The 25,252-nt window shown below is 27.1% G+C and overlaps 1 protein-coding gene across 2 annotated transcripts; it reads right to left on the bottom strand.

Annotated features, from left to right (window-relative positions):
• Positions 1 to 12,130: 12,130 nt before the first annotated feature.
• On the bottom strand, positions 12,131 to 23,188 carry LOC107457577 (zinc finger protein 346). 2 transcript variants are annotated; one of them, XM_016075770.5, is made up of 2 exons: positions 22,964 to 23,188; positions 12,131 to 13,890 (listed from the first exon to the last, which is right to left on the bottom strand). In XM_016075770.5, the coding sequence occupies exon 2, from the start codon at positions 13,877 to 13,879 to the stop codon at positions 13,205 to 13,207; it is 675 nt and encodes a 224-aa protein (XP_015931256.2). In that variant the 5' UTR covers positions 13,880 to 13,890; positions 22,964 to 23,188; the 3' UTR covers positions 12,131 to 13,204. The 2 variants fall into 2 exon arrangements, with proteins under 2 accessions (XP_015931256.2, XP_071033357.1); XM_071177256.2 differs by having other exon boundaries at positions 22,960 to 23,182.
• Between the last annotated feature and the right edge of the window lie 2,064 nt (positions 23,189 to 25,252).

Genomic DNA, 25,252 nt, shown 5'->3' with positions numbered 1-25,252 from the left:
GGGCCTTAGTGCAAAAGAAAAAAAAAATGGTGAGTCCAAATTAATAAATGGTTGGTAAGAGTCAATTGAATTATAAAAAGAAAAAAGGTTTTCTTAATTTTCCTGTACGTGATTTGCTACATAGGAGAGAAGTGCTTTCACATTTGTGCTCAATTCTTGCAGTATTTGAAGCAACTATATAGTGATAGTGAAAATAAATATAAAAGGTTTCGTCTTCGATTTCTCTTATGTATTTCGATTTCTCCTATGTATTTCGATTTCTCCTATGTATTTTGATTTCTCCTATGTATTTCGATTTCTCCCTCACTACAAAGTTAAAAAAGGTTGATTTTACTTTTGTGCCTTATTCTTGCATCAATTATCTTGTTGATTTGCATTGAATTACATTTATTCATTATTTAAAATTATTTATGATCAGGAGGTTTTAATTGGATAAAATGGTTATGTCATTCACATCATCGGAAGAAAAAAAAATTAAGTCATATTTAATATTTGTGTTGTTTTTTAGCCAAGTCAGTTAAGTTTTGTAAATCCAGTCAGTTAATTTGTGATATTTTAGTTAAGTTTTGTAATATTTTCAAAGTGATATGTATAACATGCAATGTGGTTGAAAAATATTTATTCATATTATTTATGATTTTATGTTTGCACTTAAAATGTCTAAAGTAAGTTCAAGCTAAGATAGAAATATATCAATAATAAGTGGGATATTAACTAAATTTACATTATCCTGTTTTACTTTCATGAATTTGTGAAATTTGAAAGTAAAAGAATTTTTACTTTTAATGAAACTTTGTCTTAGAAGATTGTGATACAAAATAAAAAGCATTTATATGAGTATATAACATTTATGTAAGGAAGATTTTGTGACCATAAGAAGATTCTGTGCTCCATAATGAATGCCCTTAATATTCATTTTTAGAATTTTTGTTAAATATTAAATTGAAAAAAACAAAAAAAACAAAAAAAAAACAGGCCCAAATACTAGTTTTGGATCACATATTGATATTTGTGCCAGAAAAAAATAAACATTCTATCAAAATCTAACTGCAACTAATGGGAAGCTGATAACATCTTAAAACAGTTTTAGTGTGGAAAATTTTTTTTATTTTGCTCCCTTAGCTGATTATCTGCTAATTTTTATTATATCACCAACTGTGATTTTGTTTCATTTTTATGTTAATTTTTGTAATGATATCAAACGAGGTTTCGTTCATGTTTCTTGTGTCACTAATGTGTTGTCCAAAAAATATTTTGGTTTACTTGAGACTGAGGAGAAATTATACAACAGTATACACTAAAAAAAGGAATTTTATTTTTTGGACCTTAAGCTTTTTATCATTCTTTTTTTAAAAATTACTTATTTTAATAAAAAGTAATTTAACTTACGAATGCACTTTGGAAAACAGCTTATTTTTGTTAGCACATGTTTTTAAGTTGGTATGTATATATATATAATAAAAGTGCTCTGTAATGAACGCCCTTAATATTCTCTTTTGGAATGATTGTTAAATATGAACTTAAAAAAAAATGTTTATATTAATTTAGTCACAAATTGATGTTTATGGCAATAAAAACATATAAACCATATTGAATTCTGTTCAACTGAAACAGAGGTGAAGCTGATAACAGCAAAACCAGTTTGTTTGCCTGAACATCCAATAGTGTATCTATTTCTTTTTGCTCAAAGAAATTCTGAATAAAAACTTTTTGTATTTAAGACCTAAATTGTACAATAAATTACCTCTACTAGTAAAATCAGAAACCTCTTTTAAATTGCAAGAAATTTTTAAAAGCAATTATTTTTTCAACTGATGACAGAAAAGTTCATTACAAAATTTCATTTCATATTTCTTTTTAGCTCATAATTTTTTATGAAGCTGATCAGCTTATCACTGCTGCCTTTTTTCTAATTACCTGCATGAGGATATTCCTTGGCAGTACAAATCTAGGTTTTTCTTGTTTTTATTTTAAAGCTATCATATAATAAAGATTAACACTTCTAAATTGCAAATTTTTTATTGAAAATTATATTAAAGCATAATTCATATATAGTGCATAAAAATAAGTAAATAAAATAAAAAAGTGAACTTCTTAAGCAATATTAGACCTAATTTGAGAATTTTTATGCATTAGGATTCCATCTTAATAGTTCAAGGGTTTTACCCTAAAAACGCTAATATTATTGGTAAACTTAAATATTATAGACAATATTTTAAATTACACGAAATTATACACAAAAACCTACTAATCCCAGAATAAACTTGCACTCTTTTTTTAAAAAATAAATAAATCTAGGATTCGAATTTTTGACCTTCAAAGTATGGGGGCGTATCCTTTGTTTAGGAAAGAGCTCAAAAGTTTATACTGTTACTTTCTATTTTCTGGTATTTTACCAAATCTCAAGAACTTTTCAAATAAAGCAAGTTTTTGCACAGAATTTTACAATGTATTTATCCAAAAGTATATAATTTCACATAAAAAATAATTTTTAATAATTATTTATTCAGTTTTTTACTAATAGTCAAAAATGTATTGAATTGGAAGGTGTACATTTTTTTTATACTTTTTTAAAGTTAATAATTTAAAAGGACAAAATTTGAAAGAAATCAGTTGAATGGTTTCTGAGATTTTTATAAATTTGTATTTTTAAAATTTCATTTATCGAGAACTATTTCATCAATTTTTGATACCTCCGAATCAATTAGACTCAAAATTGATTTTGTTTTTAATCCAAAATCAATTTTAAAAAAACATTAAAAACAGCTTAAAAAATTTGAGTAATAATTATAGTTTCAAAAAAAATTCAAATTGCTTTGAGATATAGTATATCGCAGCAACTATTATTCCTTGTAGTTATTGTTAAATGTTCTATCAAATATTGTAATTTTCCATATTTTAAAAAAGTCTAGGAAAAGTCTTATCTATTAATATTTAAGCTTGAAACATCATTGAAAAAAGTTTACAAAGCTATACTATTGAAGTTCTTTGTCAAACCATATCACCATATATAAAATTATTTAAATGTATATATTTACTTATGCTTAATATATAAAAACTTTTATTTCTTTTTTGTCAATCTGAACCATGCACAGAAAATCATGTCTTAAGAACTGAAGTTTATCACTTGTTGAGTTATGAAGCCCACCTAGCTTCAGGTTGATGGATCCCTGCATGTCTTTGAAGAAAGCCGGCTGGTATAAATACCTGAATAATATGCTTTACTTTTTTTTTTAAAAAAAATCAAATTTGTTAAGTGACTGTTGAGTTATATGTAGAGTTTTTAGGAGCACATTTTATGAACTAATCCTAAATGTGTCAATATTTTATTTCACAAAATTGTGTCTCAAAAATTTGATTTGTGTGACTTAAAAAAATTCATATTTTTATACTTATTTCTTATGTTGGAAGTAATGTATTTAAAGGAAAGAAAGAGTTTTTGTTTGGTATAGAGAATAAAGACATGAAATAAATTCCTTGTATCTTTTATGACTTAAGTATGACAGTTGGCATTTCTAGATATTTTAACTACAAAAGCAGGTTAACTGCCTATAGTTATGACTGGAGAAGGAAGCTTATTAAAAAATAATGTCTAAGCCACAAAATAACGTTTGAAAAAAAATTATTAACTTAATTGTGATATACGTATTTATATTACAAAACGAAAACAAAAATGCGGTTTTACGCAGAATTTTTTATTAAATATACTTTTCATATTTTTTCAATAATCTGCATTAATTTAGGTCAAAGTAAGTGAAAAATATTATATTTCCGAATTTCAAAAATTTATAGTTGTGAAATAGATATAGGAACTGACTAGTCACTATCAAAATTTTTTTTTTTAAATTTGTGGTAATTCAGTTTTGAGAGAAATAGTTATTCATCATTGAAGTTTCTTTAATTTAGAAAATAAATTTTTGATAAATGTTAGAATTTGTATTAAAAAAAGTATTTCAAGCTAGTTTATTTGGATTTTCCATATTTGCACAAATGTAATTCTGATAATCATTAGAAAATAAAGAATTATTAAATGTTAGAATATGAATAAAAAACAGTTTTAAAAGCAGGGCTCGAAAAACCTCCCGTCCTCGGCGGTCAAAAATTCCCCGCGGACAACGAATTTCTCGAATCCGACATCCGCGCGGACGGCCATTTTCCCTTTAATGTTCGTGATACATTTTCAATTTTTGTTATCTTACAAGAATCTAGCACCTCACTTCTAAAATGGCCCTCTAATCTACAAATACAGCAACATACTGCGCATGGTGGAACTGATGTTTTCTCTGTCTGGGAGTACAGCAGTTGTAAGGGGCTTTTCAGCTATGAACTTACAAAAAAACGCATTACGTACTGGTCCTAAACAAGAAGCGTTAAACGCAATTATGAACATCTACCTAAATGGAAAACCCCTTTCAGATTTCTGTGCAGAAACCTCTGTAAATCATTGGCTTGATTGTGGAACTGACAAACGTCATATATGATTCATTTAAAAAACGCAGTACACTCGGATAAATTGACATTCCAGATAACTTGACTTTTGTCATTTAAATTACTTCATAAAAGAAATAAATTATTTCATAAAAAAAATATTAGGTTACTATTATTAACCTAGTATTTCTAATCCTAGTAACTACTGATTCATTGTGCAATTTATATAAATGTTTGTAATAAACAAGAGAAAATTATATTTTTATTTATTTAGAAGCTACGAGTTAGTTTCAAAGGAGGACGGGTACATTGGGGATCAGCCGTCGTCGGGGACGGGTAAAATTTCTGAGTTTTTTCGAGCCCTATTTAAAAGGCTTATTTTTTTTTTGGATTTCATATATTTGCACAAATATAAATCCGATAAACAGATTTTTTTTAATAACTATTAGACTGTTTTTCTTTTTTTATAAATGCAGACACATCGGAAGTATATTTCGCCCGACAGACTAGTAAAGTCTTCCGTATTTTCTAATCTATTTATAGGCATATTACAATCGATTTATATGCCTTTAGGCTAATTAAGATCTGTACGACGAATTACTCAATCTGACGGAATTTACTTTGGATTATAGTTAGATAAGGTAATAAGCCTTCGAGACCTTTCAATAAGTCTTGCAAGCTGTCTCTATCTGGAGAAATCACCTAAATGATGTATTTACTAATTAGGATAAAGCTATATGTTCTCTTTGTGATAAACCTTAAAAAAATTAGGCTGATTAAAAAATATTTATAAGTTTTCCAATTGCCTGACGCATTGCTAAATAACGGTAGTTGTTTGCTAAATGCCTGAAAATTGTATTAGCCCAAAATGTTTATACCATATTATTTTTTTTTGGAAAAATTCTGTTAAAATAAATTATTGAAACTAGAGATATACAAAGTGTACCGTGAACATCTCTTCTGATATATATTTTTTGAATTCTTGCAAAAAAATTAATCGTATTAGGTTTAAAAAATAATATTTGACATAGGAAAGAATAAAAACGCTATAATAATCTGACAAATTACAAGTGAGGAAAACGAGTTGAAAAACATCAAACTTAATTTGATTGCCGATGCCGGATTCAACTTGAAGATGCTTCTAATAAGTAACAATCGCTTCTCGTGGAGAAAGAGTGCAATTTAGAATTAAAAAAAATTGTACGTAAAAAATAATGTTTATCATTGTTACTACAAAAGTAACTTTTGCAAATACTTGTGGCAGTCAAAAATTGTGCAAAGACAGTCCCGCAGCAGATCACCGAAGTCAAGCATCACTGGCTGCGGTCAGTGTGCGGGTGGGTGACCACTTGGATCAGTCTGCGTAGGGACCAAGGGTGTGCGGTATAGGTCCTCGTTAAACTGTGCTACCGTAAAGTGCTCGACTTCGCGTGCAGGTCGTTGGGCTACCGAAGCGGGGGTGCCATCCCCTCTGCAGAGGATCAAAATTGTGATGGCATGTCTTCGGATTATCCTCAGGGATGTTTCCCAGACCGTCGCCAATAGCCCATTGTGCAGCTCTAATGCGACCTAAATAAACTACAACAACAATACTTGACTAATTTTGCCTGCTTTGCAAAAGGTATGACATAACTATTATTAAGTGTATTATTATTATTCACGTGAATTATATAAGCCTTCGAAAATAATTAGAAATAGTGGTGGCAAAAAATCTACTAAATTGAATTTATTAAACCAAGAATCAAAATTGATAAACTACCACTTTTAAATATATATTTGCGGTCCGGAGCAAGTTGGCATCTCTGGGACATCAGAACATGATATCCGGACACTTCGTATTTCATCCTTTCTGGTTATACTGGAAGAATGAGGGGATAAAAGAAGGATAAACTTAAATATTGCTCTAGATCATGGGTCGCCAAACTTTTTTCATCATCGACCCATATATAATTTTTTGAAATCTCCATCGACCCCCATAAAAGTAATTTTCCGTTAATTAAGATAAAACTCTATTAGATACTATGTTTGTACATTTATTTTATGATTTAAACATTTATTAAAGTAATAGTACATTGTATAACAATAGTAACATTAATATATAAAAATATATTAATGTTGAAATATAAATACCTTAATATTTATTAAATAATAAGTAATTATAAATAAGTAGAAGTAATAAGTAACTACAGATTTATTGCTTCTTAACCAATGAGATGAGTGTGCCTGGTTGTTTTTTTGCAAGGTTCGCTATATTGGGTTCAAAATTGGTCAATTTTAATTTTAAATCCCCTCGTAACTCCACATTTAATTTATTTCTGTACTTAGTTAAGATTGAATTTACGTGACTGAAACCGGCTTCAACCATATAGGAACTTGGAAAAGCTAGCATAAAAAGGCTGAGCTATTTCATGAAGTTCTACATATTTTTGCGTTATATTTCTTCAAAATTTACTCATTGTTAAATTTTTAAAAAGCGTCTTTGCTTTAAGATCCGATAAAATCTCAGCAAACTCATCTTGCAGGTTGATGTCCACGTTTTTGATGATGCGTTTATTAATTTATGTTCTATAAAGAAACTGATATTAAATCAATTATAAAAAAAAATCACAAATTTTACATACTCAATTAGATATTTGGGATTTACGTATTAAGAACTGTTTTTTTCTTCGACCCTTCCGATTCGGATTGACCCCCATTCGACCCCCTGGCTCAGATCGACCCCCACTTTTGTTAAATAGACCCCTGGGGGTCTATGTAGATCACTTTGGCGACCTCTGCTCTAGATAAATCCAAAGGTATAAAAGTATTTTTTCTACACTGAATCGAATGAAACCAATCCCAAGTAGATGTGTGTGAGTTTTGAAGTTCTTAAGGTTTTATGTACAAAAAGTACAATTTTGTATTGACGGAAATGAAGAACTGTTATTTTATGTATTTTGATGAAATCATTTAAGTAAATTTTTTTTCCGCATAAAAATGGAAATAAATCAATAGAGCTAATACTTTCGAAGTGGCGATCGAAATGGGCTACAGGTGGCGTAGAGCAGAACTCTGTACCTATGGCAGCACTTCGCGCGCTTTCTCCATAAGTGTGTGGAGAGTCATAGAAGAAGGAAGTACGTTAGATCTGTCTTGATTTTTCAAATAGATTAATATATTTTAAGTAAGGAAATGAAAACTACGTTAAACATAGTTCTAAGAGAAAAGTCGACTTAGGATTAATTTCATTTTCTTTAGTGTAAAAAATATATTAATAAGAAAGCAAAATAAATCGGAAACAATACACATTTCATTTGATAGCAATGTTTATTTTCTCCCCTTCCCTAATAAAAACCTTACAGATTCAAAAGGAAAGGGCCTCAATAAATTAAAATCTTGTTCAGGTTATGTACTAACAGAGATAAAATTTTTATGCTTTCATCATAAAGTGCACAATTATAAATTTTTCTACCATGCCTCTTTACTGTCAGTTTCATCTGGCAATCACACGATTTTTATTTTTTTTTAATATCACCATCAACGCTTATAGTTCACCAGATTTTGATTTTATTGCTCATTCTTTTCTTTTTAAAAATTATTCCGCCATGCCTATTTTATTCATAAGAATACAAAAATAAAGAATGGAGATATTCTGCATTACGTTTGTCTGACATTAACCATAAACAGGGTGCGCAGCATTTTTAAAGGTGCTTATTTTCGATTTTTAAAAGCCCTTAAAGGTGCTTTTTTTCATTGGATGTTTTAAAAGGTGCTTAATTTTCTTTTTTTTCAAAATGAGATTTTTCTTTACCATGATGATTTTCGCTTCGAATTATGCAAAAAGACACAGTCTACATTGTTCTATTCAACGTTTTCACAATTAATTCAAACCCAATCAATCTACTTTGTCAGTCCGTAGCGTATGTCAGTCCGTATTGTCAGTCCGTAGCGTATGAAAACGCCATTCGTTTTACAAGATTCAAAATTTCATGATGTTTGACAATTGTCAAAAACTATGCCGAAAGGTTTTTTTTTCCATCATGATGGATATAACCGTCAATTGTCAAAAACTTTCCAACCTTGCCTAATTATGATATTTTTTTAAAGTGCTTGAAAATATTTTTGAGTGCTTTAAAAGGTGCTTATTTTTTGTTGAATAATTTGGCTACGCACCCTGATAAAGCCAACCTAATTTTCTACTACTTCACGATACTGTTCTTCGTTGTAGAATTTCCTCTCATGAACTTAAAAGTTCAAATAGCGTTAGCTGGAAAAGAAACATTACTGGAGTTATTAATAACTCCAATAACACTCGATATCTGCTAATAATATTTTCACCCACTCCTTGTTTTCTGTCTGTAAATATATAATAACGCCATTGCAGAATTATGAACACACTTTTACTATTATGTTCATGTACTCGGAACAAATTAGTCCCCCCCCCCTTTCTTTTCCTTCTCTTAAGACTCACCTGCGTATTAAGAAAAACCAACATTGTGAATAAATTTTAAACAAAAATTTAAGTAAATAAAAGTAGTAAATATTAAATATTTTTGTCAGTAATTATTTGTTAGTAAATATTTTTTCCTCTTTCAAGAACTAACCTATGAATTAAGAAAAATCAACCATATTGATGAAGTATAGAAGGAAAAAAAATAAACGATTGCTTAAATGAAACCAGAGATATAAATGCTCGAAGTTTATTTTTAAACAAAGCATAGCTATACATGTTATAATGTGCATAAGTCAATACATTAGACAAAATAAATACAAAGTATAAATCCAAAGTAAATAAGTACAAAGTAATACTCATATTAACCCACAGTACATCAATCTCACCTTTGCAATAGTTTGCATATTAATCTTATATGCTATAAAATTGAGAAGAAGAAAAAATTTATAGAAAAACCGTATTTGGAATTTTTGAAATCTTTTTCTTTTATGCAAATTTTTTTTTTTTTTTTTTTTTTTTTTTTTTTTGCAGTTTTTGAATGTTATTCTTTAAAGTCAAAACATCGTCAAAATCTAAATTTATGTGAGAGTGATTTGAGAAAAAAAATTATAATAATCACGGAAGTATATATGAAATTATTATATAGAAAAAGACTACATTCTTAGATTAAATGCTATGTTCTTTGCCGAGAACTTACTATATTCTGATGATATTGGTACAATTTACAAGAAATAAAAGCTGAAAAATATTTAAAAAGAAAAAAAAAAGTTCATGTGAGTTCAAACGGGCAATTTAAAACCATCTGTACAGAGATACTGAAGGTAAAAATGGGTTAATAAAAAGTAAAACAAAGAAGAATTTTCTTTTCCGTCAAGCTATTGCTTTAATTACAAAGAAAACTACATTTTTAACAATAATTAGTTCCATAGAAGGTATTTCATACATTGTGTATTTTTCTTCTTATTTATCCTTAATTCCAAAAAGTACACACGCATTCGGAAAATTGATATAGCTTCCAATAAAAGTCAAACAGCAAGTATTTTGTCAATTAGCATACAGTTATTGGGAAAATGAATAAACAGAAACAAAGAAAACTAAGTGTATATAAAAAGAAACGTGTCATGAGAAAAAATAAATGATACGTTTTTAATCTATGAATAAATGGAGTAATAAATGTTTTTTTTATTCATAAATTATACAATTAATCTAATTAACAGCTATAAAAAATAGAAAAAGTATTAGAAAGAAGTTCGTATTTGCAATAAATATTTCCTGCCATAAAAGTACCAAAAAAAAATTGAACTTTTTTGCTAATTTAGTTAAACAATTCATGCCATTTACATTCATAGAATATATTCCTTAAGTAGCTTATATTTTTGAAAATAATTGTTACAATACAAACGATAAAAAAAACTAAAAAGATAAAAAGAACTGAATGTTCTACAATATACAATCCTTAAGTAAAACGCTTACAGATAGAAATATTTTTCATATGAAAGTATGAAAAATATTTTGTTATACTATAAATTTGTGATATCTTAATAAAATCGTAGAATTTAAAAGTTTTGCGAGTTTGTATATAGCGAATCCATATTTAGTATATAAAGTATTAAGTAGAAATATTTAGTTCTTTTTTGTTCACAAAAACATTTATCATTAAAAAAACTAATTTTATCTCATTAATAGAATAAGTATTTTAAGTAGCATATATTTTTAACGATACAGACCATAACAAAAAAAATTAAAAGTAACTACATGTTCTACAATACTATTCAAAGTTAAAAATCATCTTTATCTTATTCTTTTATTGCCACCTTAAATAACAATAGTCTAAAACGTTGCATAAAATGAATTTTGAAAACATTAATCTTTAAATTCATTTATAATTTTAAAAAATAATATTAAATACTATTGTAATAAAATATTTAAAATTCATGATAAGCAAAACATATCATTTCGACTTATATAGCTAATTAAAAAAAAAAAAAAAAATTACGTAAAAAGAAATTTCTTTTGACAATCCTTCCGATTAGCTAATCAACATAATAAATATAGCTTAATTCAACGACTTGTTTTTGTTTATATTTTTCTTTATCCTGTTTGTTCATTCTTACATAAAAAATTTCATTCCATTTACTGGCACTTTTATAGATAATTCCTAAAGCATATGAAGAATTGAAAAACACACACACGAAAAAAATGGTTTTTGCCTATTAGTTTTAAATAATTCCTTATCTTTAATTTCAAGTCTTGAACCAGCAATTTTTGTATACTTCCTATCACATAAATTTAAGTCAAAAGTGTGATAGCAATATTATATGATTCCTTGTTGTCTAATCTATAAAATTATTAAAATATTTTAACTATTTTTATTACTTTTACTGGCATTTTTGTAGAAACTACAAATTTTATAGAATTAAAAAAAAATGAATATAATTAACATTCACTTGTAATTTTATATAAATCCTTTTCTTTTAATTTATTATACATGAAACAATTTAGATATACTACGTATTATTATTTTTATGATCATTTGATTATTTTCATGATAATTATAACCATTCGTAAACATTAAAAAGAAATGTATAAAAGTGCCTAAAACGCATAGATAATTTAGATATATATGGAAAATTAAGGTTACTTTCACTAATAATTTTACATAATTTGTAATTTTTAAATTTTGATAATTAAAATATTTTTAATTGATAGAAATCATTTCAATTACTTTTATTACTTCTACTAGTGCGTGATTTAAAAAGCACATAATGTAAAAAGTATCGAAAATGTTTCAACAGGCACAGATAATTTTGCACATTTCTTTAAACTTATTTTAATTCTTCAGATAAAATAATTAGTAATTTTTTTAAAAAATTTTACTAGGATTTTGGTATGATTCTTAAAGCATGCAAATAATTAAAAAAATATATAAAGAGAGATATTAACTTTCATTTGTAATTTTATATAATTTCGATAATCTTAAATTTTTAGAATCTATAAAGAAATTGTAACAAAGTTTAATAATTAAAATCAATTGAATTATTTTCATTATTTTTGTTTGAATCTATGTGTAATTCACTAAAGCATATTGCAAATTGCTTAAGAACAAAAAAAGCTTTATTTTTATCAGTAACAAATTAATTATGCTTAGTCAATTATCTTTTCATTTTGAATAAAATAACCAATAATGAATTAATTATGTTTTGTCAATTATCTTTTCATTTTGAATAAATAAAATAATGAATTGCTTACTAAATTTTATATAATATTTGATTTTTCTTTAAGATTTATGAAATGTAGTTTAAATTTTTACCTGTAATAAAAAAAAGTGTAAGTTAAGTAAATATTTGTTCTGATGAAATAAAATTCAGCACATTTGCTAAGTTGGCACATACATAAGTGATGGTAATAAATTGTGAATAAACATTAATATTCTCTCGATAACATGTGTTAAAACAGTCTCACTTAATGCATTGAGTACATTCTTTTATACATTTACTACTCCAATAAAAATCATTAAAATATATTAACCTATCACATTTAGACTAGCAATGAATCTCCTGTTTGTTGTTCTGAATATAGGTATGGAACATAACATTCTATTTCAGAGCATGCGTTAAGAAGACGATTTAAATTATTGTTTGAGCTAGAAATTGACATTTCACAATATGGTAACGAAAACATAGAAACTTGATGTTACTGAGTTATATTGAGAAGGCTCATGCAGACAGTCTTGACTTGTGACAGGCAGTAGTGCTGGAAAAGAAGAAGAGTTAAAGATATAATTGCTGATACTCTTATTAAACATGTTCAAAATCGTCATCATCTTCAGCATCTTTAGTCGCTCCATTCAACACTTTAGCAGATGAATCCTTCAGAATGCCATTCGCAGACTTTTTTTTAATCTTGTTGTCATCTTGGGAGGAATTCGTTTTCTGCTGCTCACGCAATATTTTCATGGCTTCTCTTTCTTTCTTTGTTTTTAAATGCTTTCTGCTTTTCACGTGATCTATCGCGCTTTGAGGACCACTGAAACTGTTGTGACACAACTTACAGACCAATATATAGTCTCCGATTTCGTATTCATCTTGATCGTCGGTATCGACTGGGTTGTTCTGGACGGTCTTTAACGCTACGATTTCTGGATAAGAATTGACGACTCCGGTCATCTGGCTTTTGGCTTCGTATTTCTTGTGACTGTTGTTGTCGAGATGTGATTGAAATGCGAAAGGATCAAGGAACACGTGTTCACATTCTTTACATATGAACTTTTTGTCTGTAGACTCTTTGGTGCACATATCTTTGATTTTATTCCCCATTTCTTTGATTTTATTCCCCCATTTGATTTTATTCCCCATTCTGATACGGTAATAGACCACTGAATTCCTTGTCGCAGACATCGCATTTCTTGTAAAAATCATCATCCATTTCAACATCTGAACCTTTGTGCTCATCTTTCACAGACTGAAGAATTTTTTCCTGCTTGAGTTTCTTCTTGTGCATAGAGCCCGATAAATGCTTCTGAAAAGATTCCAAACTGGTGAATTCCTTTTCGCACAGTTTGCATTTGGCGACAGTTTTAGGCATCCAATCGTCGCCACTACCCTCGTCGCTTTCAACTCCGGGAACGTCTTTCATTTTTTCCTTCAAAGCTTGCTTTTTGAGGTTTTTTGCATGAGTACTTCCATGAAGATGCGAAGCATAAGGTTTGCACCCAGAAAATGTCTTAGAGCATACGTCACAGTTGAGTTCCGTGTATTTGTCATCCCCATCACTTTCAGAATGATCCTCCACTAATTTATCAACCGCTGCCTTGGCGGACATCTTCTTTGCTGTCATTTGGTTGTAATGTTTCCTACTTTTGATGTGCTGTTGATAGGCATTGTAGCTGTCAAAAGATTTGTTGCAAAGTTTGCATTCGATTTCTGGCAACGATTCGTTGTCACTCTCGGATAAAGAAACGGGAGAGACTGGCCTGTCATTGTTGGCTTTCGAAGATCTTTTTCCATCATTGGAGCTCATTTTGTAGATTTCTGGAAGAATAAATGAATTCATTAAAAATTAAATATAAGAGAAAAATCATACAAATGTGAATGATACATTAAATAAATGATTTTTATAAATAGGTACCAACATCTGTTGAAACGCTCGATTTGTTTTACAGATAAGATGGAGATGACGGAAAGATTACATTAACGCTGTTTTTCGTAGCTCTGTCGCCAAGGAAAATAAAAAAAAGCCATAGTTTAAGTGCCTTACACTTGAAGCAATGCGATGATTTTAAACTCTTGCCGTGAAGAATTATCTGGGCTTTAGAACAGATAAATAAATTAAATATCTTAAAAGTTATTAACTTTTTTAAAAATTGCCAATTTGGCGACATTTTTCCACTTAGATGAAAATTATCAAAATCACTGCCTTATTCTTAGTTTTTGCAAATTTTTATGATCCCAAGAAAGTCAGCATTGGAGTAAGTTCTTAAATATTAAAAAATTAGACCACAAACGCTTTTCATTTACACAAAACGTTTCTTCATATTAATGTTTTGCACAATTTTCAATATAAGCATAGGCAGCGATGGCTTCAGATAGGTTAAACTTGAGCTATATATATATTATGGATATATATTGTGTGACCTATATATATTGTGGATAGATTATAATATTTTTCATGTTAATAGTATGAATTCATGTTGTTGTTGTTGTTTCTAATGTCACTTGCCACACGGGCAAGCTTGCTTGGGGAAACCGAGCAAATTTAAGGCAGAGTGTGCGTTTCTTATTTTTCAGTGGCGCCATCTATGACCAAGAATTCGACTTCTGCCACACTATACGTCGCACCCGTTTATAGGGCGGACCAATTCATTCATCCCCAGATCATGAATTCATAGGAAACGTATAAACTTATTCAGAAAAAAAAGTATGCCTAGACATCCATTTTTGCACTTAATCGATTGTAGGCAATAGTAAATGAACATATTTTAATTCAATTAATCGAATGTAGTGAGTCTATGAACCTAACAAGTAAGGCACGCTGATTGTCACTTCCAATCGCAGTAATTTTTAACGAATTAAGAGATTTTAAAGTAAAAAATTGAGATATAAAATTTTTTCTTCGTATTTTGCTTTAGTCATGGCATTATAAAAATTTGGTACTCTTTAAAAAAATTTTAACAATTCTGAACTTAACACTTTTTTTAGATTTTGTGGACTAATTAGATTTACATCGAAATATTTTGAACATTTTAATACTAAATTTGTTCAGATAATTTACAGTTTTTTTTTTAAAAAAAAAGATTTACCATTGCTCAACATTTACGTCATATGATAACAATTTGTTTACAAATTTGGAGGATAATTATAGACTTGTATTAGAAATTCTTACCAATTTTTTGATACAAAAGTGGTTCAGTTTAAGCTAGAGGTTAAAAAAAAAATGCGTTGCTTAAGATTGGAGTCAAACGATATAAAAACGTGTTTTTAATGTTGTAATATAGCAGTGCAACTCAAATCTTAGAATTTTTGCATATTAATTAGAAAGATTTCCTATTAGTAAACGAGAAAAGAAATATTAAAATTGTTTTCATGTGAAAAAATATGAAATTTTTATTTTAATTTTATAAATGATATTGAACAGTCGACCCAAATCTGAGTTTACTATTATCAATGCTCAACTCCGCAGCTTTGTAATTTCAAACCTAACTGGGAATGCAAAGGAACTCCTGGTATTGGGACAAAGTAGCCTTCGGGGAGAAATTTTTCATAGCACTAACCGCAATTGCGTTACATGGAGGAGAAAACCACGATAACCTCCCACGGTTAGCCCGATGGAAAGGGGATTATAACCTACGATCCTCTTACAATTGAGGATGTTTTTACATCAGGACAGTGGTCGGTGCGAGTCGGGAGCAGAATTCATATCAACCAGCTGGGATTCGAACCTGGGACATCTCAGTGGCAGGCGAATGCTGAAACCTCTGAGTCACAGCGGTTTAATTATTAATAATTGAAGCTATTTTATATTATTTAATAATAACCAAGATAAGACATAAACTAAATAAAAGGAATAAAAAATAATGTTTTTGATATAATCGGCCCAACTTATATTATGATGAATTGTTTCTTCTAATATTAATGACAAGAAAGGCAGTATATCTTCTTCTTGAAATAAATTTTGTTGCTACCTCTAGATAAAATATGTTGAATTTTCTTTTCTTATTTAGTAATTTTCCTATTTTACAATTGATAAGATATTCAACCTCGAAAAAAATTTTCATACAATCTCAATTCGTACTTGGGACTATCGATTGAGGATTAACGTTCTCTTGTTTATCAGCAATGGTAAACTTTTTAAGAAAGATATGTACAGTGCGCAAAATAAAAAACAGACCACCCTGAATAACGTTTGATCTTATGATCGAATCTTTACGCTCTAGGGCTCATTCTGATTGTTATAATTGTGAGTGATAATTTTTCAGTTCACTTAAAAAATTCTCGAGATATGGCGAAATAAGCAAATAATGAAATTAACATTAGGGGGTTTAAAGTTTAGATCGCTCTCTAGACTAAACTTCTGGGACCGTATTTCCCAGATTGCTGATACCTCCTATATTTTGGGGGTCAGAAATTTAAAACCGTCGGAAAAAAAGGCATGTTTATTCAGAGAAAGTACGTTTCTGTGCCTGGATTTGTAACTTAAAATATCGGTTGCACTTATTAATTAGCATACTTGAGGTCATCTCCTTAAACCATTAAGGTTGAGTCCTAGAACGTGAAGTTTTGATCATTAGATCAGAAGTTATTCACTGCGGTCCTTTTTTTTTTGGCACACTGTACAAAAGAAAACTAAAGCTACTAGTAGCAAAAAGGAAAAATAAAGCTACTAGTAACAAAGCTTTAGTTTTCCTTTTTGCTGTAATTTTGTTTATAAATATTAAATAGTTATAGTTTACTATGTTTGTAATTAATATACGTCTATAAATTGCATATAATTTGCAAAACTATTTATTATGTAACCAAAATTTCTTTTATCTACCAAAGGATATTAAAACTAAAATTTTAAAATAAGAAAAAGAACACAATATTTTAAACAATTGGTTTCGTAAATATTTATTTTATTATAGTATTTTTTTAAAGATAGCAAATTAAGAAATGTTATTATTACATAAAATGTTCCACAATTTATGATATGCAATTAAAAATAAGTGCTTTCCCAAATCAAATTTAAAAAAAAAGACATTTTGCGGCAAATAAAAGAACACATTTTTAAGCAAATGATTTTACGGATGAAAAATTTTTAGAATTTTTTCTAATTTCTTATTTCAAATTTTCATTTTTAAATTCAATATAGCACAACGCAAAAACTATCGTTGCTATCGAACTATATAAGTCCTCAACATAGCTGTGACGTACCAAATAACAATTTGGAAATAAGAAAACAAACACAATTTTTTAAGCGAATCATTCGAAATAATTTTAGACTTGTTATTTAGTTAGCCATTTTAAACTTCTTTGTAAAATCAAATGTTGCATAACTTAAAAAGTATTACTAGAGAACAATATGTAACTTAAAAATTGCACCAAAACTTTACATAATATTAAAAAAAATAAAATTTTTAAGTGAGGAAAAAAAAGTTCATTTCTTTTCTTCAGCAAACGGTTTTATAAATGAATAGAGTTCGTTTTCTACAAAATTTAATTCCGATTTTAAGTAAATTTAATTTCCGTTCTAAAAACGTACAATTTCTCGTCAATACATGCGTCAAAGATGTGTTAAGGTAATATTATATGTTTAAAAATAAAATTCGTGTATATTAATGTTTCGTTCCAACAATTGGCAAAAAATAATAATTAAAAATATCTTTAATGAAACATTTTTCAATTATACAAGGCATGTTCAGATGATAAATTAGAGAACTATATTCTTTGAAATTGAATGAATAATTCTAGGGTTTGCAACACCGGGGCACTCACGGAAATGCTCACGGTTTTGGCACCGCTTGGCATTCTTGGCGGAAACTTTTAAGTCAAACCTGCTCTGTCGCCAAATTGCTTTTGCGTAGCGTTTGTAAACAAGGGATAGAATTGTTTTCACTATTTTATTAAAATTTTTTTCATTGTTTTTGTGTTTTCATAAGATCATGTAACTCAAATATTAAAACACAAAATTCTCTTTGCAATATTTAGTAATAATTTTAATTAAATCTTTCAAATTTAGTTTTAATCTGAACTTCTAAGCTGGAATTTAATTTTAAAATTTTATGACTGTGAAGGGTGCTGACCTGATGACGTATTCTGATACATTGATTGTATTGACTTGTTTGGAGTTTTCTCAGAAGTGTTTTTTATTTTCAATTTCTTAGTAAAAAAATAATAATAATTAAATAGATAAATGAAATATTATTTTTACTGATTTGATTTAAATTTTAATAAAATCATTTTATTGCGTTTAAAGTTATAGTTTTTGTTAAATTTAACTCCAAATTTATATTTGAAATGCGTGTAATGGAAACTAGTGTCATACTTGCGAACAACTTTTTTTCGAGTTTAAGTGTTGTTAATTATGATGAAAGTTGACAATGTAATTTTCTGTATAAATCAACTACAGATATTTTTTAAGATGTAAGCAATCATGATGGATAAAACAAATCAATTAAGTTAATAGCATAAATGCTAAAGAACAAATAAAAGCAGCAAAAGTTCTCTTAGAGCCCTAAAATATAAATTATATTTTACTTTTATATATACTTAAGTTCAGATTGGTCTAATCAAACTGAAGAAACAGAGAAACTCTTATGTCAAGGAACTGTAACTAATTTTATTATACATGTTTATTTAAGTTTTTAAAACTATATACAAAAACATCTGAAATATATTTCATATTAGCAAAATAGTTCACTGTTGCCTTCTAAGGATAAATTATTTTAAATGTATAATTTGCTTTTGTAGATCCATTTCCTAAGATATTCCACAATTAATTATTATTTGTGTAAAAGTATCAATTTTTCTGTGAGGTATTTCTTATTATTTATTTTGAATCTTCCCTTTATTTTTTTTCTTATACTATTATATAACATCTTATTTAGTAATGTTATAAGAAATGGCACTAGTAATGGTATAAGAAATGGCAAAATTTTTTACAACTTGGTTCTTGTACTTCATCACTTTTGAAATTCATTTGAATAAAATAATGTTACAGTAAATTTGATCGGATTAAAATTAAATAAAACTTTTTTTTCTGATTTTTTATAATTTTTGAAACTTTCAAAATATTGAAGTATTGTCATTAAAATCTTCATCTTATTGACAATGAATAAAATAATAAGGTTAAAGTAAAGTGCTGCATATGATAATGAAATAAATATTTTCTTTAAACTTTTATTACTTTTGAAACTGCAAACAAATGACTAAAATGATAAGGTTAAATTAAAGCACTTTAAATGTATTAATTGCTTTCTCAGGTCTATTTTTTCAGATCTATCTTAATTTATTATTTGCGTAAAAGTATCGATTCCTTTGTGAAAAATTTCTTATATATATTTCCAATTGAAAATTATCACCTTTTTCTGATTAAATGCTTTATTTGAGGAAAAACGATTTAATGAAATCTACCACATCTGACAAAGCAAACAAGTGAGGCAATTTTTTTTAACTGTACAAAGTTCTTCTTTAACTCATTTCTCAAATCTATTATAGTTCATTATTAGCGTAACAATATGTATTTGATTGTGAAGAATTTTTATTATGCATTTGGAATAAAATAATTTATTTTCCTTCCTAATTACGCATCTGAAATGCTGAATTTAGCGATAAAAGCAGTTTATGCAATGTACTGCAATAAAAATACCTTATATAAAATTTTCTTACATTTGAATTGGAAACTGAATGCAATATGCTTTAGTTTAGTATATGGTGACCACACAAGCCTTTATATATATAGCATAGTAAAGAATGGTAAACTGTCTTGGCAAATAGATTTTACACTTTCAAGAACAATAATAATAAAAAAAAATAAATTGAAAAATAAAATATTTACAAGAATCTATTTTTAAATAAAATTCTGAGACATAAACATTAAATTAAGTATGAATTTTTCATTCAAAACGAAAACCGCTAATAAAAAATACAATAGCGGTGTGAAGATAGAAGTGAATAAGAAAGAAATTTTTAACTAGAATAGAACCATCATTTTCCTACTCAATCAACGTAATAGGGTTGCACGCTGTAGCAAGATGTGACGCATAGATCGGTTGGGTTACCATATTCTCAATTTTGCGGTTTTCAGAGAGCTTATTCTCGACCGCGCCAAGCGGTGCCAAAACCGTGAGCATTTCCGTGAGTGCCACCGGGGGACCAACTCATTTTCCGCGCCCTCTATGGTGTAGGACTTAAAATAGAACATTTCAGAATCACTTTAAGTTTTAGATAATGTAAAAACTTAAATCCGCCGCATTTGTCATTGTTTTTTGAATGTTACTTAAAATAAAATTTTGCAGCTTGATATAGTGATTTTTAAGTGACTTAATAAAGTTTTATTCCATTCGGTTTAAAATTAAACAGTGTATGTTACTAATGTAGTTTCTATTGCACATAGAATATTATGATTGTGTTTATTGTTGTTTATTAAGACGTTTTCCAGTCTGTTAATAATGATAAAAAACACCCTATGTGAAAATTAACTACAATATTAATAGATATCTTGTTTAATTTTTAGGTAAAGTTAATAAAAGTTTGAAGAAGTTATAGAGCCTGCAATTAGCAAATTAAATTTAGAAAGAGAAAAGCATTTTACTGTAGAATTTAATTTTCATTATTCTTCAGGAATTCAGTTCCCCTTTAAATCTGACACGTTTCCCCTCTTTGCTCCTTTCTAGCTTCGTCTCTGATAATATCCCTAATAATAGTGAAATTTTAAGATTTCCTTTAGAAAGAAATTTCAATCATGGCGTGAAATTTAACGCATTTAGTTGTAATAAATCAAACTGGCTAAACAGTCATAATAAAGAATTGCTTATTTAAAAAACGAAAGATAAAATTTTTTTAGTTAATCAGTAAAAATTAAAATTGCGTGGTATTAAATGTATAAAGCAGAAACTATGCATAATTTAACTAATTATGTAGAATTATAAATTAAAGCAATACGCGTTTGCACATCCTATAGCCGATTATTGAAATATATACAGCTCAGATACTACATATTTGTATATGTGATTGTACTGCTTAAAAAAGCATTTGCCTTTTGATACAAAGGAATACAATAGTGATATTTTGTACTTTCTAATAATTTCTAACAAATGCACTTTTTATAATGATCAATTGTAATATATCCATGAAACATAGCCTCACGTATCTTAAAAAAATAGCGAATTAAGAAATTTTCTAGACAAAATACGTAGTAAATTTATACAATTATTGTTTAAAACTTTTCTAAAAATCAAAATTTGTGTAATTAAAATTGTTTTAAAAGTTGAAAAGCTGATTAAAGTAATCTAAACAAAAATATCATCTGTATCTTTTTATAAAATAAAACGATTTAAAACATGAACAATTATATTTATTAAGCGTTTTATTTATCTTATAAAGATATTAATATATAAGTTTGAATACTAGAGAAACATAAGACACGTAAGAGTCTGTTTTATTTTTTGATAAGTAAAAAAAAAAAAATTATTGCTATTAAATGTTCAAAGCAGAAACTATGCATAATTTAATTATGTAGAATTATAAATTAATGCAATACGCTTTAACACATCCTATATAAATTATTGAAATGTATACAGTTTAGATACTACATTTTTGTGCATGTGATTGTACTGCTTAAAAAATGAATGATTACAATAGTGATATTTTGTACTTTCTAACAACTTCTAACAAATGTACTTTTTATAATGATTAATTCATTAAAATTGTAATATATCCATGAAACCTAACATCACGTATCTTAAAAAAATTGCGATTTAAAAAATTTGCTAGAAAAAATACTTAGTAAATGTATACAATTATAGCTTAAAACTTTTCTAAAAATCAAAGTTTGTATAACTAAAATTGTTTTAAAACTTGTAAAGCTGATTAAAGTAATCTAAACAAAAATATAATTTGTATCTTATAAAATAAACCCATTTAAAACATGAACAATTATAATTTATTAAACGTATTATTTATTTTATTAAGATAATAATATGTATGTTTGAATATTAGCGAAACATAAAACTCGTAAGAGACAGTTTTACTTTTTGATAATTAAAAAAAAATGATTGAGGTCATTAATTTAAGGAGTTGAAAATTTGTATAAAGTAGTAAGCACAGAAAAACTAAAACACTTTTCAAAAGAACATTGTCTAACATTTATTAGTTTTTTTCAAATATTTTTTTCATGATTTAAATATTAAAATATTTGAATAGAACGTGTATTCTAAAATGTTTTCATTATTATTTTTATTTTAAGGGTATAACATTTTCGAGAGTAATAATTTTAAGGAAATAATGATACGTTTACACAAAATGAACAATCGTATTAATTAAATATTCAATAGATTTTAGTAATATTTTTACCATACCAATTTTATTTAAGTTCTATAGTAACATGAAACAGATAAAATCTCTCTTTTTTTTAGAGAAACAAAGGGGTAAAAAATAATAATAAATATACTTTTTTTGAATTATCATAAAAGTTTTGGTATTTAACACATTTTTTTCCATACTATACTTTTTTAAGGAAGAAAAAAATGAAATCAATTTAAGTATTATTTTAATTATGAGTTTAACATTTTTGAAAGCAATAATTTTTAAGAAAATAAATAATTTTTTCACATAAAATGAATAATCATAATTAAATATTTATATTATTTTATTTTTATACACTTTTTAAAACTTTATTTTTGTCGAAATTCTAAGAAACATGCGAAAATTAACTGAACTCTTGCATAAAAAAGTGTTATAAAGAATATATATTAAGAAATATATTGAAAAATACATATATTATATAATAAAAAATACATTTGAACTTTCTTTTTGAATTTCCTAAAATTCGATTAAAAAATCGTTATTTAAAAGCAAAAAATTTCACTTTAAAAATTTATATATAAAAATGAAAAAATAATATACTTACTAACAAATCAGACAAGCTAAAGTTATTGTTCGTAATCCAGAAAATATCACTCGTAACACTTAATTCAAAACACTTCTTAGCAGAAATAGAATCACCTCCGGTTTTCCGCGGATATTTATACTTAGAAACAGAAACTCAAACTAAAAAGACCGAAAAATCAATTGCCCCGGGACATTGCGAACTGAAACTCAAAAATCGGGCATAACTTCGTCCTTTCCTGCCATTCCGACCTTCGAACTCACACGCTGTATTTTATCTTATCAATGTAACTAATTAGTTTCCGTCTCCACAAAGAAAGTTCAGTTTGTTTTTTTAAGAGTTTAGTCATCGTGTCGTTAGAATTAATTAGAATCTTCTTATAGAAGATGTAAATTAAATAAATAAATAATTTGCTTAATATTATTGCGGATTTTTTTTTTATTTATTAAGATAAGATGGAAATTTCGTCTAAATAAATTTATTATTCTGATGATCGATTTTTAGTTTCAAACTATAAATTGATAAAAAGAATTTCATTTTTAGTTAATGAACTGTGTATATTTTTACTCGCATTTTACATAGTTTTATTTTTGTATTTCTTAAAAGTATTCTAGTTTTTACTTTATTTTATTTCTTTTCACACAATTTTTCAAACATAAACACAGTGAGTTGCTCTTTTTACGTATAGTTTAAGAATATATAATTATTTAAAAAGTCAATGTAAGAAACAGATACTCAGTGCATTTATATTTTAAGATAAATAGTTATGATATTCATTCAAGAGAATTCTGATAAGCGTATTTTGATGTTAAGATTCAAAATGTATATAAGAGAACACAAATTGAATAAAAGAAATGTTTAAAAAATGTGACACATTTTAAAGTTTGAAAATATGAATAAAATAAGTAAGGTATTAATTAATTTAAGATATTAAAGTATTTAAAGATAAATAATAAAAATATTTGTGGTGAATAATTCGTATCGACGATTTTTATAACTAGACACTAAATGTTAAAAAAAAAAAATTCAAATTAAAGAATGTTTCAAAAATGTATAACAGTTTGAGTTTTTAAATCATAAATAAAATTTTAAATGATTCTAAAAATATTATCAAGTGAAAATTATGGCTTAAAATTCAAAAAGACAATTTAAAATTAGGTAGTCGTAAAAAATAATTTATTTTTTGCCATCATTTTATTTTATTACTTAGATTTTTGAACCATTATTATATAATCATTATTACATATCATTATATATAATCATTATTAAATTAGATTTTTACATCAGGTTTATTGAGTAAGTAATCGGGGACTCAAATTTTACAGAAAAGCCAACAAATTAGTTTTTTAAAATTTGCCGTATAAAGAATTAAATTATTGTTGCCTTATATCTCGCTTAAATTTTGCTACACTATTAATGGTTAGTGTTATTCAATTGCTGCCTTAAAGCTGTTTTTTTACACTATATTTTACTCGTGAAATTTAATTTATAATTTAAGAAATTGAAAAGAGTAATCGATCTCTATCGATTTTCAGTAAAAGGACGTATGCTGAAAATTTTAAGAGCAAAGAATATTTGTTCTCAGTCAATGGCGTTCAGATGTGTCTGATCAGACTCCTCTGCAACTCCTTGATTAGAGTAAACTTCCTGATCAGACACCTCTGAAAAGCGGAGTATAATCAACGGAGCATAAAAAAAAACAACAACGTAACTCTGGTTAATAAAACCAAAATATAGGGTATTTAAACCATTTATTTGTTAATTGTTTCGCTCATGTAGTAACGATTTACCTGAAATTCTGTTTTCAAAATTATAGTTCTTATTACCATGCATTTAGTAAAAAAAATACAAAAATGAAAAGTAAATTTAACCGAATAAATGGTTTTTTATGCCAGGCTATGCTAGAAAAGCATGGCATAAAAATAACTCTGATAAAATTTCGTAATTTTATTACATTGATAGAGTTACCAAATTTTAACACATTCACGATTTTTTTCGCTTATTATTGAACCTTATTTTAATGTTAATTTTACTAAAATTATCATCGCTTAGGTAGAAATTACTCAGTTTTTCGGCGTTCCCATGGGACCAGAGACACGATTAATTTTACTATATTCTAATAGCTTTGACCATATTATTTTATCCCTCAGTGAGTGGGCAAAAGAATTAAATTAAATTAATTATCTAAAGCATTTGAGAGAGATTTATAAATATATGAATAAACACTTTTAATTTTTTCATCAAGATGAAAGTAGGAATTATTTAAGAATAAAAATTTAAGTTTATTTTTTCTTAAAAAATATAGTTTTA

The sequence above is a fragment of the Parasteatoda tepidariorum genome, chromosome 2, assembly GCF_982258835.1.
Source record: "Parasteatoda tepidariorum strain Cologne lab strain chromosome 2, Ptep-v5.0, whole genome shotgun sequence".
NCBI classification, from domain to species: domain Eukaryota; kingdom Metazoa; phylum Arthropoda; class Arachnida; order Araneae; family Theridiidae; genus Parasteatoda; species Parasteatoda tepidariorum.
Note: the sequence above shows the minus strand (reverse complement) of the source record. Positions and strands in the feature narration are given on the sequence as shown.

Excerpts from the sequence above, each read along its gene's own strand:
- LOC107457577 (XM_016075770.5), bottom strand. The coding sequence starts at position 13,879 with ATGAGCTCCAATGATGGAAAAAGATCTTCGAAAGCCAACAATGACAGG.